This window comes from Manis pentadactyla, chromosome 4, assembly GCF_030020395.1.
Source record: "Manis pentadactyla isolate mManPen7 chromosome 4, mManPen7.hap1, whole genome shotgun sequence".
Lineage (NCBI taxonomy): Eukaryota > Metazoa > Chordata > Mammalia > Pholidota > Manidae > Manis > Manis pentadactyla.
The window spans coordinates 78,483,498-78,497,724 of record NC_080022.1 but is presented as its reverse complement, the minus strand read 5'-3'; the positions used below and the strand labels follow the sequence as shown (position 1 = coordinate 78,497,724).

At 42.0% G+C, this 14,227-nt stretch overlaps 1 protein-coding gene across 2 annotated transcripts in view; it reads left to right on the top strand.

Moving 5' to 3' along the window:
* The window catches only part of TGFBR3 (transforming growth factor beta receptor 3), a 186,785-nt gene that overhangs the window by 136,484 nt on the left and 36,074 nt on the right, over positions 1–14,227 (top strand). For both annotated transcript variants that reach the window (XM_057500413.1, XM_057500412.1), the window contains 4 exons: positions 1,231–1,414; positions 5,603–5,771; positions 7,461–7,608; positions 12,536–12,725. In XM_057500413.1, coding sequence (XP_057356396.1) covers positions 1,231–1,414; positions 5,603–5,771; positions 7,461–7,608; positions 12,536–12,725 — 691 coding nt within the window. The remainder of the gene's footprint in view (positions 1–1,230; positions 1,415–5,602; positions 5,772–7,460; positions 7,609–12,535; positions 12,726–14,227) is intronic.

Sequence of the window (14,227 nt, the reverse complement as noted above, 5' to 3'; positions counted from 1 at the left end):
TCTAGTTTTTAGCCAAGAGTGAGACCATAGCATTAGATGGGTCATGGAATCAATTTGGTCTAGTACTTCCTTGCTAGCACTTAAAAAATATATGTATATATAATCGAATAGAGAATAATAATGCCTAGCACCGTAGTTGGGGCAACTACTGTTCTGTATGTGTGTTAAGGTTGAAAATGCTGCTGTTAGTGGTTAAGGAAAATCCCTGCCCTCAATCTGCCTTTAGCCTGACTATATAACCTCTTCAGAAACTGCACAGTTTTTTGTTATATAAATAGTTAATGTGAAATTTAATACAAGACATAGTTCTGTGACTTGGGAATTTTTGCTCACATTTTGAGGTTTCACCCTGACATTGATAAAATCAGTTCTTTTAATACATGCGAGCCAATAAAGATGACATACATATGACCCACAACTAAATTTGATTAGTGCAGCAGCAAGATGATAGTTGTCCTGCTTTGTGTGTGTTCATTATATATACCATGGCATGCCAGGTCAGTGATGGTCTGAAATACATCCAGCAAGAATGCATAAATCATCCCAAAAGTTTACTACGATAAGTCTAACAGTCTCTTGACTTCATTATCTATGGGAATGTGGGGGTCTTTCTATATACATAAAATAAACTATAATACACATTCATCTCACTGCTGGGAAGTGGTGTAATGTGGCAGAAGACTGGCAACCTCTGACCATTCTTTTCATCTCAGTGCTCAAGTGAATGTAAACCAAAGAACTCTTGCTGTGTCCCTGCAGTGGTGACTGTGGGCAGAGGCTGCACCTGTGGAAGACCTGGAAGTGAAGTTCACTTGCAGCAGAACTTCGGGATTGCTTGCCCTGATTCTGAAGCCCATTCCAAGCCCATGAACATCTGTCACCAAGGCGTCCCACTTGACTTGAAACACATTATTCAAAAAGGTGGCCTTCAATTTAGATAGCTAGAAAATAACAATGATAATTCTTATGATTTCTCACAGTGCCATCTTTCATCACAAAGTTCTTTAAAAACTCAAAGGGACATCCTGCATCTTTGGTAACTTTTTCATTACCTGGGAGAAGTAATCTTGGGATTATTTCTTCAATCAGCTGCTAAAAAAAGATGATCTGCCTGTATAACAAAGGTTGGATTGACAAAGAATTCTTAGTTGTCTGATAAATGCTTTCTCTAATTATGATTCAGCTCTGGGTGATTGCACCACATTAAATATGCAATTCCGTTTCCTCTAGGTGTCTGAGGGCTCTGTGGTCCAGTTTTCATCAGGCAACTTCTCCTTGTCAGCAGAAACAGAAGAAAGGAGCTTCCCTCATGGAAATGAACGTTTATTAAATTGGGCTCGAAAGGAATATGGAGCAGTCACTTCATTCACCGAACTCAAGATAGCAAGAAACATTTATATTAAAGTGGGGGAAGGTAAATTTTATGTGGTTTTAATTAATGACTGATTTATGACAGTCAGTAGTTATTTTTTCTGAGCCCAGATGGTTAGAGCAAAGAATCCCAGAATGAGAGAATTTTGGAGCTCGCAGGGACCTGAAGGACCAGGGGGCCTGGCCCCCCATGTCCCCTCCTTCATTTCTTCCTCCTGAAGAAACAGGCCTAGTAACAATGGTCAAGCAAGAAATGGGGAGTAGCTTGGTTGAGTGGGGAGGAGGTTGTATCATATTTTAGAAGACATCCATGTACAGAAGTCAGGAGAGATGAATGAAGGGTAAGAAGCTCAGGTGAGAGAAAGGAGGTGATACCTGGTAGAATGAAGGAGGAGCTGCTAGGCTGGTCATCAGTTAGGGCTTCCTCTTACCTATCATTCTGCAAACATTTGAAACCAATGTCTTTTTATAGTCTCGAGATATCAATTAAATTTTGAACAATAGCAGAGGAAAAGTGTCTGAATATTTTTAATACCAATGCCTGTTACAAGGACAAATTAAGGGAGCAAGGAACTGTATGGTCTTGATAAGAGATTGCCCGTTCTACTTCCTTGCCTGGCAGAGGGACATAAATAACCAATGACTCAATTTTGAAAAGCGTATTTAAAAAAAAATAACTTCTTTCATCATTATTTTTAGTTGAGTATATTTGGACCCCTCTTTGGTTACTAGAAATAACAACTCTTGTGAATGGGCCCTCATCATAGTCAGGTGACTGTACAAACTGCGCTTGAGGTCTTGCTCGTTCGTCTGCTTTCTGCTGAATTCTGCAGTGGCTGTCATCACCTCCACAGAGAGTGTGCCAGTGCAGGGTGGGATACTGAGTGCATGTTCCCAGCCCGTTTTTTTTTTATCTGGGCTATTCAGCAGATTCAGGAAAGGTGGACACTGACATGGGAGTGTGTGCTCTGTGCAGAGGCCAGATCAAATGCTTTCACATGCACCCCACCAGTAATTCTGGGAGGACCACTGTTTCCACCATTTTATGGAGGAATTAGTGGAGGGTTAAGCTAACTTGCTTAAATTCACATTACTAGCAGGTGGCAAAGCCAGAACTCAAACCCAGGTTTCCTAAGTCTTGAGTCTAATGCTTGTTGCCTGATGCTGTATTTTAAGTTGTAACCAAATAAGCACAACCTAAAAATGAAAGTAGGACACCTGGGTGGAAAGATGTGTTTGGCAGAGTAAAGAGAGGAGGAGTTTTAGACAAAAGTTGGGTTCAAAAAGTTGAAGTTAGTTACTAAACTCTTTGGTAGTCAGATAGCTAATAATAAAGATCAAGCCCCATTGGAACAAATGAAAATAATCTCTTTTAATAAAGACTGTACACCCTGGCCAATAGTCTGCATTTCCAAAGCAGAATTCTAGTAGCATGAAAGAATGTTGATTACCCCCTTGGATTTTGCTAGAATTAGCACACATGTTACAGTAACGTTTAGGATGTTGGGCTTTATTCTCCTGACAGTTTTTCAGCTTTTAGGGTGCTTGCCCTGAGAAGGAGTGGTTCAGTGGTTCCCTAAGGTCACACACGGGGCTGGGGATGATCCAAAAGGACCTGGTGTCCAGTCCAGTAAAAAGTGGTTAACTCCTTGGTACCACCTTTAGAGACCCTGAAATTTTACTCCAGCCATCATTTGGGTTTGTCCCTGGCCCCACATTGTAGAGAGCTGGGAAGTGAGGGTCCTGGGTTAGGTCAGTGAACCACAAGGCTGTCCCAGGGATCCCAGGCCATGAGCTCAATCTTCAGAGGCTTTCAAAGTGTGGTCCCCGCCCCAGCAGTGTCCTCATCACCTGGGAGCTTGTTAGACATGCCCATTCTTGGCCCCCCCACCACCAAGACCAACCTAATTGGAAAGCCTTGGGGGTGGGGTCCAACCATCTGTGTGGTAGCGAGCCTCCGGGGGATTCTGATGCGCACTAATGTTTGAAAAGCATTGCTCTACCCTGTATACCTAGAGTGGAAGAATCGAGGAGTTTCAGCTCTTGCTCCAACTCATCTCATTAACTGTGAGGCTCCAAGCAACCCTGTTTTACCACTGGAGCCTCAGTTTCCTCAGCAAGAAAATAAGTTTGCATTACCTCCCAGGTTCTCAGAGTATATCATTCTAGGTCTCAAAGTCATTTGTCAATCCTTTCCTGAAATACAAATAAGCATGTGACTCTTTCTCCCCCCAAAACTTGCCAGGTTTCTGCCTGGGGATTCCCCTTTGTGGTTTCCTTTCTACTTGGCAGTTGGTGTAAGTTTTGATGCCAGGCATGCGGAAGGTCATTTGGGGGAGAAAAAAAAAACCCACACACAACAAAAAGTGATCAGCTTGTTCAACTTAGCAACAATGGCATCTGGGACTTGAGCCCTTAATAACAACTTTTAAACAATTAAACCTTTCCTAGGGGCTTAAGAGGGTTATAATATGTGTGAGTTTTTTGTCTCAAAATCTCCCACTATCGTTTGTTAATTCAGGAAAGATATCCCATGAGCCTACTATATGCCAGGGGCAAACCAGGCACGCGTAGAACCTGGCTTTACAGGCCAGGGTCCCAGGAGGGCCCTAGTCTCTTGAGTTCCAAGCTGGCCTGCCCCTGGCCTGATTCTTGATTGGATTTCAGCCTTGCCACCGCAGTATCATTTTCCATCCTGTGATCTGGGGGAGGCATCCGCAGGGTGTGCGTTCCTCATCTGCTCATCAGGCAAAGCCCTCAGCAGAGGTGGCCGGGAGCTGCTCCAGCAGCCTGAGGCAGCCCGCCCCGCCCCCTTCTCTCGAGGGGGTCTTCAGGGAAGAGTGTAGAGCACACAGCCAGCATGCTCCCGCAAGCAGGAACCTCATGAGCCCCTTTGGTCCTGTCTGTTCTAGGGGTGGCGCTGGGGGCTCCATGGTGCACAGGGCCACGCTGCCATTTCAGCACGAGGGAGGTTGCACAAGTCGGGTGGGGGCTCGATATCAACCCAGCCTTGGGACCTCCTGGGCTGATTATTCACTCCTGAGTGAGACTTGAAGGTGAATTTGAACCCTGGTATCCTGTCCATTAAATGAAAAAGGCAGAAGTCTGTGTCATTAAAGTGCCAGGACTCTGATTAATTACCGCTTCTGAAAAAAGCTTGCTACACCTAGAACTTCCTTGACACTGGTCCCAGCTGTCGTAATGCCAGCAGTTTCGGTTCTGTTTAAACATTTAAACCACTGGATGGAAATCCCATCAACCACAGTGCTGTGTAAATGGCATGTGCCGTAGGAGGAGTATCTTCACACTCTTGGTATTTGTGTCACTTTCTGGTGGAGATGCTGAGCAGCCCTCAACACAATGAGAGAATGTTTGTGAGAGCACCTTGTAAACTCTAAAGTGCCATATAAACATTCCCTGTCTATGTCAGAATTGTGAGAAAGAGTGAAAGTCTGCCCTCACTTCCCCTCAACCTCCTACCTTCAGTTGTTAGCATATGAAGTGCTGTGAGGAAAAAATATGAGGGAATGATTAATTCTACATGGTGGGCCAGAGAACTGTTGGGTGGCTTGTTCTCCTATTAATTGAAATAGCACATATCCAAGCAGGAGCATGTCATTGGGTTCAGTGGATTTGTGGTGGGAGGTGTTTGGAAGACAGATGACAATATAGGTGTGCTGCTCAGAAAGAGTCAAGTTGAATCCATGGGTGTGATTGAGATCATCTAGGAAGAATATAAGACAAAAAGAGGATTAAGGAAGAGACAGTTCTCAGCCTTGGCTTTATGTCAGGATCAACAATGGAGCTTTTCAGAAAGAAAGATTCCTAGGCTCCCTAGATTTTCTGAATCAGACTCTCCTGGATGGGGTCCAAAAAGGTGAATTCTGACGTGCACTAGAGATTGAGAACCACTGGTGTTTCAAGAATGAACAGAGGAGGAAGGGCCAGTGAGAGAGACAGAAAGAGGAAATGGATGAGGACAAAGAAATGTCGCAGAGAACAGGAAAGGAGAAGAGTGAGACCAGAACAGGCTCCTGGAGTTGGGTGGTAGGAAGTCGCTGGTGGCCCTAGGGGAGGCATTTCAGGGCAGGGGTTGAGTTCTAAGGCCATTCCTTGGGGCTTACTGTTCCCTGTGTCCTGCACTTGCTGTGTCACTGTTACCTTTCCTTTGAGTCTGGTTACCTGACTCAGTCCTGGGTTGATGGATTGCTCTGTGCTACTTTATTTTCAGATCAGGTGTTCCCTCCCATGTGCAACATAGGGAAGAATTTTCTGTCACTCAATTACCTTGCTGAGTACCTTCAGCCCAAAGCTGCAGAAGGCTGTGTGCTGTCCAGCCAACCCCAGGATAAAGAAATACACATCATTGAGCTAATCACCCCCAACTCTAACCCCTACAGGTGAGTGAGTGTGAGTGTGTGTGTGTTCTGAATTGAGAAGAGAAGAAAATGAAGATCTTTCCTGGCTCGAGGGCAGGGAGAGGTGCAACCCTTCCAGTGTGGGAGGGAGGGAGCCATCTACGCTTTGGATGAATTAACAGAAGCTTTGAAGAAAGGAGTAACGGCACCAGTGGTATATTGTATTTTCTGCTTCTGTCTCTAGAGCCCCTATATTCCAGGTAAGTTCCTGAAGCCTATTCTGAACTTCTGGGCACTAATTGCACATAGGCATGCTAGATTCATCATTATCTCCTTTGAATGAGGTTATCCCTCAAAAAAAAAAAAAAAAGATTGCAGAATGTATCTTATTAATATAATTATCATTTTAGTAACATCTGTTTTTAGTAAAATTCTGTTCATAGTGTCTTCGGAGCACTTTTTGCACATAACTGTTTGCTTTAAAGCTGTGTGTGTCTTTTGGGGGTGTGTCCGGTGTGGTCCTTCATGGTGACGCACCAAAGAGCCATTAGACACCACTTGCATGCCCTTGAGTTCTTGTTCTGCCTCTCCCTCCCCAGCTCAGCTTTCTGCCCCAGGCCTGAGAGTCTAACCCTCCCTATCAAGAATGATTAGGGAAGAAAAGAAAGAAAAATAGAAAAAAATGGGAAAAGTAGCCTTTATTCCCTCTTTAGTTTGTTTGTCATGTAGACTGGTGACTTAAAATGGAAATTTATATTGTAGAGAGATTTCAAAGTTAAAATTCTAATCAAATTTAAGTTTCAAAAGTGAATAAACTACATATCAGTTTGGGTAAGATGCTATTCTGCCCCACATGAAGAATTTTGTGGGAAATTAAAGAATGAGAAGAGAAACAATCTGGCGAATGTGCTTAGATATTAAGTCTGTGGCTTCATTTGAGTATGTCATTCATCTTATGCTTTACAAGTGTGCAGTACCAAGAAGGGAAGAAAGACTCTCTTAAATTCAGAGTGACAGAGATGTTATTGTTTGATTTTTAAAAAGTCTCTTATACTGAATTCTTAGAAGTTTGCAGTGTATTCATCAGTTTTCTAGTAATCACTTGGTTGGCTGGCTGTTTTCTCTATTCTAATAACTGTATGTCCTGAAATTTGGGAAAGTAAATATGGTTCTGTGCAAATGTTAATGGCTTACCTAAACCTTATATAAGTCAAGAAATTCTCCAGCTTTTTGCCTCTTGTTTTATTCTGAAGTGTCCTGATTTTTTTCACTGCCAGACCTCCCTCCTCCCTGCCACCTTCTACTCACCAAACTGGCAACCACTTGTAGTTTTGAAGGACTTTGAGCATTTAACAAATAGGAAAGTTACATGTTTAAGGTGTTGAAGGTTGAAAATGCGACAGTTCTGCTTCAAAAATAAACTCTCCTAGTGTGCACAAGTCCGTTTCAAACAGTGGCTGCATTAAGTAACCACCTTTTTTTTTTTTTCCTGTTTCAAAGAAGAGAAAAATTTTAGTGGCCAATTAACAGCAGCCATATTTTTCTCTTCTGTAAAACCGTTTTGTTATGTGTGCACAAACAATCTGTTTTGCACATGCCATCTGCTTGGGATCAACTCCAGCTTTTTAATAAACTGGCCAGACGCTGGAAACTTGAAGACTTGGAAGAGCAGAGATAGTTGCAACTTTCTGGCACTTGGGTCCTAACTGTGCCTTTGTTTTCCATTCACAGTGCTTTCCAGGTGGATGTAATAATTGACATAAGGCCTTCTCGAAAAGATCCTGAGGTGGTCAAAAATCTCATCCTGATCTTGAAGTGCAAAAAGTCTATCAACTGGGTAATCAAATCTTTCGATGTGAAGGGAAGCCTGAAAGTTATCGTAAGTTGGTTGACTTTTTCTTTGTTTCAATGAATGGCAGTAACTAAGTTGTGCTTATATGTATTTTTGTAAAATTTCTGCCACTTTGCTGTCTGTCCAAGCTCTCTCAGTTATTTTTCACTTTATAAAACAAGCTGCTCCTTGGTTTCTCTTGACAGGGGCAGACAGAGTGGTTGTTAAAAGCATGGCCTCTTGGGTCAAGGCAGACCCCGATTTGAGCCCAGACCCTGCCCTTTACAAAATGTGACCTTGGGCAAGTCCCTTAACCTCTCTGGACCCCAGTTGCCTCATTTGCAAAATTCCTGAAATGTACTCGTTTACTTTCCAGTCATAGTAAGTGTAAAATAATGAACACAATTAAGTCTTTCATGGTTGGGAGTCCTGTAAGAGCCCCAGCGTCATGGCCCTGAATATCAGCTCTCACTTTGGGGCTAGGTATTTAGAGAAGGTATGGGAAATTAGGCTGACCCCAGCTCACACTGTCTTCTTTCCTTTTTGAGATAAATACCTGGTGTTGGCATGTCTCTTCACTTGTTTCTAACTTCTAAGGATGAAACACTGATAAAAGAATCGTTGTCACATAGAGGTCAGTGACATGATCCAGGAGAAGCACCCCTGCAGCCTGTACCTTAAACATGACTTAAACATGCTTTCCGTGAAGGCAGTATACTTAGGCTCAACTGGTTGACATGATAGGCAAACGGCAGCTAGTTTCCAGAAAAGTGACTGTTGAAATTTGGTAAAATAAATCTTTTTCAGGTATGTTTAGGGAGGTAACTGTTTGACAGAATACTGGTGCAAATTATACTGAGAGTCAAAGAAAGTCCTCCTTATTTTTAAGAAAATAATTACCTTAGCATCTTTTAGGCAGGCTCAAATTTAAAAAAAAATATTGTGTCTGATTTCCTCTTTCAGTTACCTGCATTTAATCAGTTGGAGTCGGTTTTATGTTTTTAATATTTGGGGAGCACAATGCCTTTGGTTTTGGTATTACTCATTTGTGGCACCTTCCATGTGATAGAGCAGTGAACAAAGCCACCGTCTCCCCAGCAGCATCATGTATAAGCACTCACCAGGCAGGCAGAGCCACGGGCATACATGTCTTAATTTTAAAGTAATTGTTTCTGGTTCCTGTGGGGTTTTTTTCTGTTTTTTTTTTTTTTTTAACTTTGAGAGGATCCCAGTAAACCATCATGTGTAATGATGGGACATTAATTTAGTGTCGAGCACAGAGCCCAGCTCTGATTTTCTGAAGTCAGAGCTGCTTTGATGGCCTTCCCCTGGCGTGGCAAGAAGGATGTTAGTGACCTGGGGTGTCTGCAGCCTTTGCTGCCTGGCACACCAACCAAATGTTTTTAATTTCAGAATAACAAAAACAGGAAAGGGAATCATGCTTTGAAAGGCAAAACATACGCTCCATTTTAATTCCCTGCTGGAGTTCTTGTGTAAATGTTCTTTCAGCACTGACACTTCAATGGCTCTTTCTCTACCTGAGTCTGTGTGCTTGGCCTGGGGCAGACCTGGAGTTCCCTTTGCATGTCCCTACTTCACATATGAATCAGAAAGGCTAGAACTGAGATTGCTCATCCCAGCGAAGATCTGTTTATATTCCTCTCTCTGGCTGTACTCCTGCTCCAGGCCAATTTTGGACAATGCATGACAGCATTACTAAACAATTAGGTAATGTTTCACAATGTTCTGTTTTATTCCCCCAGTCATTTTCATGCTTTGTGATTTCCTAACTCCCTGTCTCAGATGTGAATTCTGACTGTGCTGTGACGAAAAGGTATCTGCTAATAAGAAGGCATACGTGTGTGCTTAGGGGAAAACGGTTCATAGTGACCTTGCTTCTAATGGTTCCTTTTGAGATGTCATGGTAAAGTGGAAAGAACCTTGGCTTCGGTGCCACAGAGCTGGATTCAAATCCTATCTCTAATTGTCATTACTCCTAGTTGATATTGGGCAATCCAGTTGAACTCGGAGTCTGTTTCCTCACCTGTGAAATGGGTATAATGACAGAACTCACCTTGAGAATTATTGTGAGGCTTAGCCAAGTTTGTTCTTTCGTTCATTCATTCATTCATTCAACAAGTACCTGTTAAGTGATACTATGTGTTTCATCTAAAGCACTCAGTAAAATTCCATGCACATGGGGAGTTCTCAGTTACCTGTTTTACCTTTGTGAGCCTCAGGTTCCCCTTCTATAACAAAAGAATAATAATGCCTATCTATCTCCTTATATTTTGGAGGAGAATTAAATAATGTAACATATGTAAAGCTCCTGGCACTGTACCTGCCATGAAAAGGGAGTTCATCTTCCTTTCATGAGCACTCTTTAAATGTTTGTCTATAGGAGCAATTAATTTCTCTAAACAAAGTGGAGACAAAGAAAATGTCTTCTGAAGGAATTGTAAGGAACTCGATGGGGTAAATTTAAAGAAGAGCCCATTAAGCATGGGTGGTGTGTGTGTGTGTGTCTGTGTGTGTTGGGGGTGGAGAATGGGCAGAAGGCACCTTCCAGGTGATAGAATGGTCCGAAGAGGTGCAGAGGGCAGTGCTTTGGGCAAAAGGGGGAATATTAGAAGTGTCCACATTGCCATGCCCAGCTCTGACTTTTTCTTCAGGTCTCTTAAAGACCGCACATAGTCACATTTTGGAAAAACCTCAAAGAATAGGTAGAAACTTGTTAGAAATTTCCTGCTGTACTATTTCATGTAGCCTGAGGACTTCCAGGTTGATGATGGCTAGCTTGTTCTTAGAACAGACCTTTTAAAATCCCAGTGGGAATACATGCTACTCTCTCAGATTGCCCCCTTCCCTAGGCCCCCTCCCCTACACCAACAGTTCTGGTGCAAGTGTGTGTTGGTGGTGGGTGGGGAGAGGGAGGCACTCAGACTCTACCTAGCTCATCATCCTTCATGAAGATGTGGCTGGGAGTGATGGCGGTGGTATTTGGAGACCCCCTTGAACACTTTCATTTGGAGCAGCCACACTGGGGACTTAAAAAAGCCTGGGGACTCCCAGAAATACAGGTTGTGTAATTCTCTCACTGCTAGGAACCAACTTGCCTGCCATTGTCCCAAGCCTCACTCCTTTACATATGTGTAGATAGATGTCCAGACTTGGAAATCCCAAGGCATAATCCCAAGGCATATGACTTGTACTGACAGCTTCTGGGTCTAATGTGGAAACGTGTAAAAACACCATTCCGTATTGTACGGAAAGGACAGATTGCAATTATGATGATAGTATTCTGGAAATACAGTATTTTCTCAGCTGTCCAGCAACATGAAAGACTAGGGCAGATGAGGCCAAGCAGTATTGTTCAGGCCTGTGTTGCAACTCCAGCCAATCAAAATGATACGCTGCTTTGAAAGGCTGGACCAAGCTGTGCCTCACAAGCTGTTGACTGAATGAGTAAAACATTCTAAGAACAAATTGGATCCTTCTTTCCCTCATTTTAGTTTTCTTCCTTCCTTCTTTCATCTGTCTGTCCTTTCTTCCTTCCTTTCTCTTTAGCCCTTCCTCCCCCCGCAAGAGTTTCTCTGAATGAGAGTAAGAGCTTGAATCTCTGAAACGGACTTTTTGTAGATGGTTACAGAGCTTCATCAAAGATCGGTCTGGTTCCTTTGCGTGTGACTGTGGTTGGCCCATCTGGCAGTTTCTCCTCAGATAAGCTCTTCGGGTAATAGGAAAATATACTGAGTGAGAGCCTTTAAGCTTTGAATTGAATATATGTGTCCTCAGCCAGTATCCCACAACCAAAGAGGCTGAGAGACCTTAGAGCCTGTGAATCTTCTATGGTTTTACAGTGGGAAAGGATTAATATTTAGTCATGTTAGGGGCAAACAGAATGGGAAACAAATGGGGAATTTAGGAAGAATGCTCATGTGTACAGGAGAAAATAATTGGGCATGGAAATTAAAGTGACTTTTATGCGGCATGAAAATGGCATAATCTGTACACTGGAAGGGCTTTCCAGCCCTGTGGGAGCAGTTGTTGAAGATGTGGTGCCTTCCCTTTGGGGCCCCCTCTGCGTCAGTCGGCCCCCTCACCACCTGACCTTCCATCTGACAAGATCACTGCTGCGGGGGTCAGGTGACAGGGAAATTTCCCTTCCATGCCTTGATTACTCAGAGTCCTTTTATGTCCTAACCCAGAAAGATTTCTATCATTCAGTTTTAATTTTGTAACTGATTACAAAGTGAAAGCCAATTTTAAGACTTACTTGTATTGCTGGATAAAATATGGGTACTTAGAGGGACAGTAACCTAAATTAATTAGTATTTAGAACATAAAATCTAAGCATATTTAGTTAATAGATTTGGCAAATAAATACAATTGCAGGATTGCAAAATTAACCATAAATGATAAATGAAATAGAAACATTGGCTGTTTTACCATATGGAGTTTAACCGTATACAAAGATGAGGTAGTCACCACACCCATGTGACTAGGTTATACCTTCTTTCATTTAAATTTAGGGCATAGGACAGAGAAGCCAGTTTTTGTTTGTTTGTTTTTTTGTTTGCAATATAGCATATTTATCTACATACTTTATGGATAGTTTTAAATAAAAATAAGGGAAATTTTGGTATACCTATTTGATATGTATATTAATAATGCAGACATTAACTCTGCAGTGACATACCGGGTAGACTTAGTGTGTAGCTACTTAGCTGTTGTTGGGTTATTTTTACTAACATTTAAACAACCTAAATGATATGAGTAAACAGCATGAATAGATTTCTCTTAATCTACTGTTAAAGATTTTCATATCAGTGTTCTCAGCTCAAGGAAAACAGGGGTCAAAAGAATAAATAATTCTCTCATATGCAATATACAATCTATTTGTTTCAGATATTTAGTCTTATTTAAAGCGCATTTAATTTTAGACTCCTGAGTGAAATTTTGCTCCTCTTTTCAGGCTCCGAATAGTGTTGGCTTTGGGAAAGAGAGTGAAAGATCCATGGTAATGACCAAATCAAAAAGAGATGACATTCCTTCAACCCAAGAGAGTCTGGTCCAGTGGGCTTTGGACAATGGCTATAGTCCAGTAACATCATACACAGTGGCTGCTGTGGCTAACAGATTTCATCTTCGGCTTGGAAACAATGGTAAGTATGTGTTTTTTGTTTTTTAATTAAAAATATCCCCCAGATGAAGCTTTCCAATGAGGAACTCATTTCAGCTTATGTGGTGCTGTTTTGCAAACTTGAATGATCCATTTGACTCCTTTTACTATAAAGCTTAAAGTTATCTAGTATTGTGATAGATTATTTTAAAGACACTATCTTTAATACAGATTTTTCAGTAACAGAGGTGATTGCATGGTGGACTACTTTGTTAGAGTTCACTGTCGCTGTGATTACATTAAGGATAGATTAGCCTGGCTCTTTCTCTGAGGCACCTGATAATCACTTACAGCTAAGAGGCACAGAGGTTGGGACTGCAGGAAATCCTAGGTCAGGCTGTATCTTCTAGGAAAAGAGTCACAGGGACCATCCATGTGCTGTCTCTTTCTATGCATGAGTATTACCCCAGTTTGATGGAGCAGAAAGCAGAAACTTAAAAGTTTTTGAGGTTTTCTGACTCAGAGCTAGCAAGACTCAAATCCCAAGTTTTCTGATCCCCAGACCTGTTCCTCACCCCATGGCCGTGCTACTGAGAGCAGTGCCATCAGGATGAAGGTTAGGAGTACAGGCCATTCAGAAGTTGCTTGACCTCTGAGCCTCAGGTTGTTCCTCCTCAGTGATATGGGGGAGCAGTAGACTTGCCTCACAGGGTTGTTGTGAAGGTTTTATCAAAGTACAAATTAAAAACTCTCCTAAGTTCTGGCTTCTTTGGAACCCATACAGCTGTGCCATCTTTTTCAAAAAGATTGTACTGAGTGAGAGTTAACGTCTGCTGGTAATCTTCGCTCCCAACTGCCACTGAGCGTCCTGCAAGTATCAGTCATACATCAGTTGGCTTTGGAGAGTGGATGTAGAGAAGCCTGGGGGAATTTTTTTTCTCTGAATTGTTGAAAATATGACAAAACACTGAGTATTGATTGAATTCTCTGAGTTTGAAGAAATAAGTGTGCCTAAGCAGCTTTTTCTCTTTTCCTTCAGGACTAATTTCTAAAAGGCCAGGGTGCCTAGATACCTGTTAGAATTTAGCAGTAAAAAAGGAGGTAGCAAATAGTTTTTAAAAATCTTTAGAGAAACTATTCTAAAGAATCTCTAGATTCAAGGGAAGTATGTCAATGACATTTGAGTAGAATAATATTGTCCCACATAACTTAATTGACTCATAGATTTTTATAGCTTGTAGGGCCTTAGGAATCATCTAATCCAATGGTTCTCAACCTTGACTGTCCACTGGAATCATACGGGGAGCTTTAAAAATTAATGATGACGTGCCACTTCAGAGGGCCTGATATTTGATTGGCTGGGCATAGGGATTTTTTTTAAGTTCCCAGAGTGATTTTAGTGTGCAGCCAAAGTTGAGAACCACTGATCTAATCCACCGTCTTATTTAAAACTTGGGAAAAACTGAGGCACAGAGAATTAAGACAGTGGCACAGAGCCACACAGTTAGTTAGAAAGAACACCAAGACGAGAATTCAAGCTTCCAG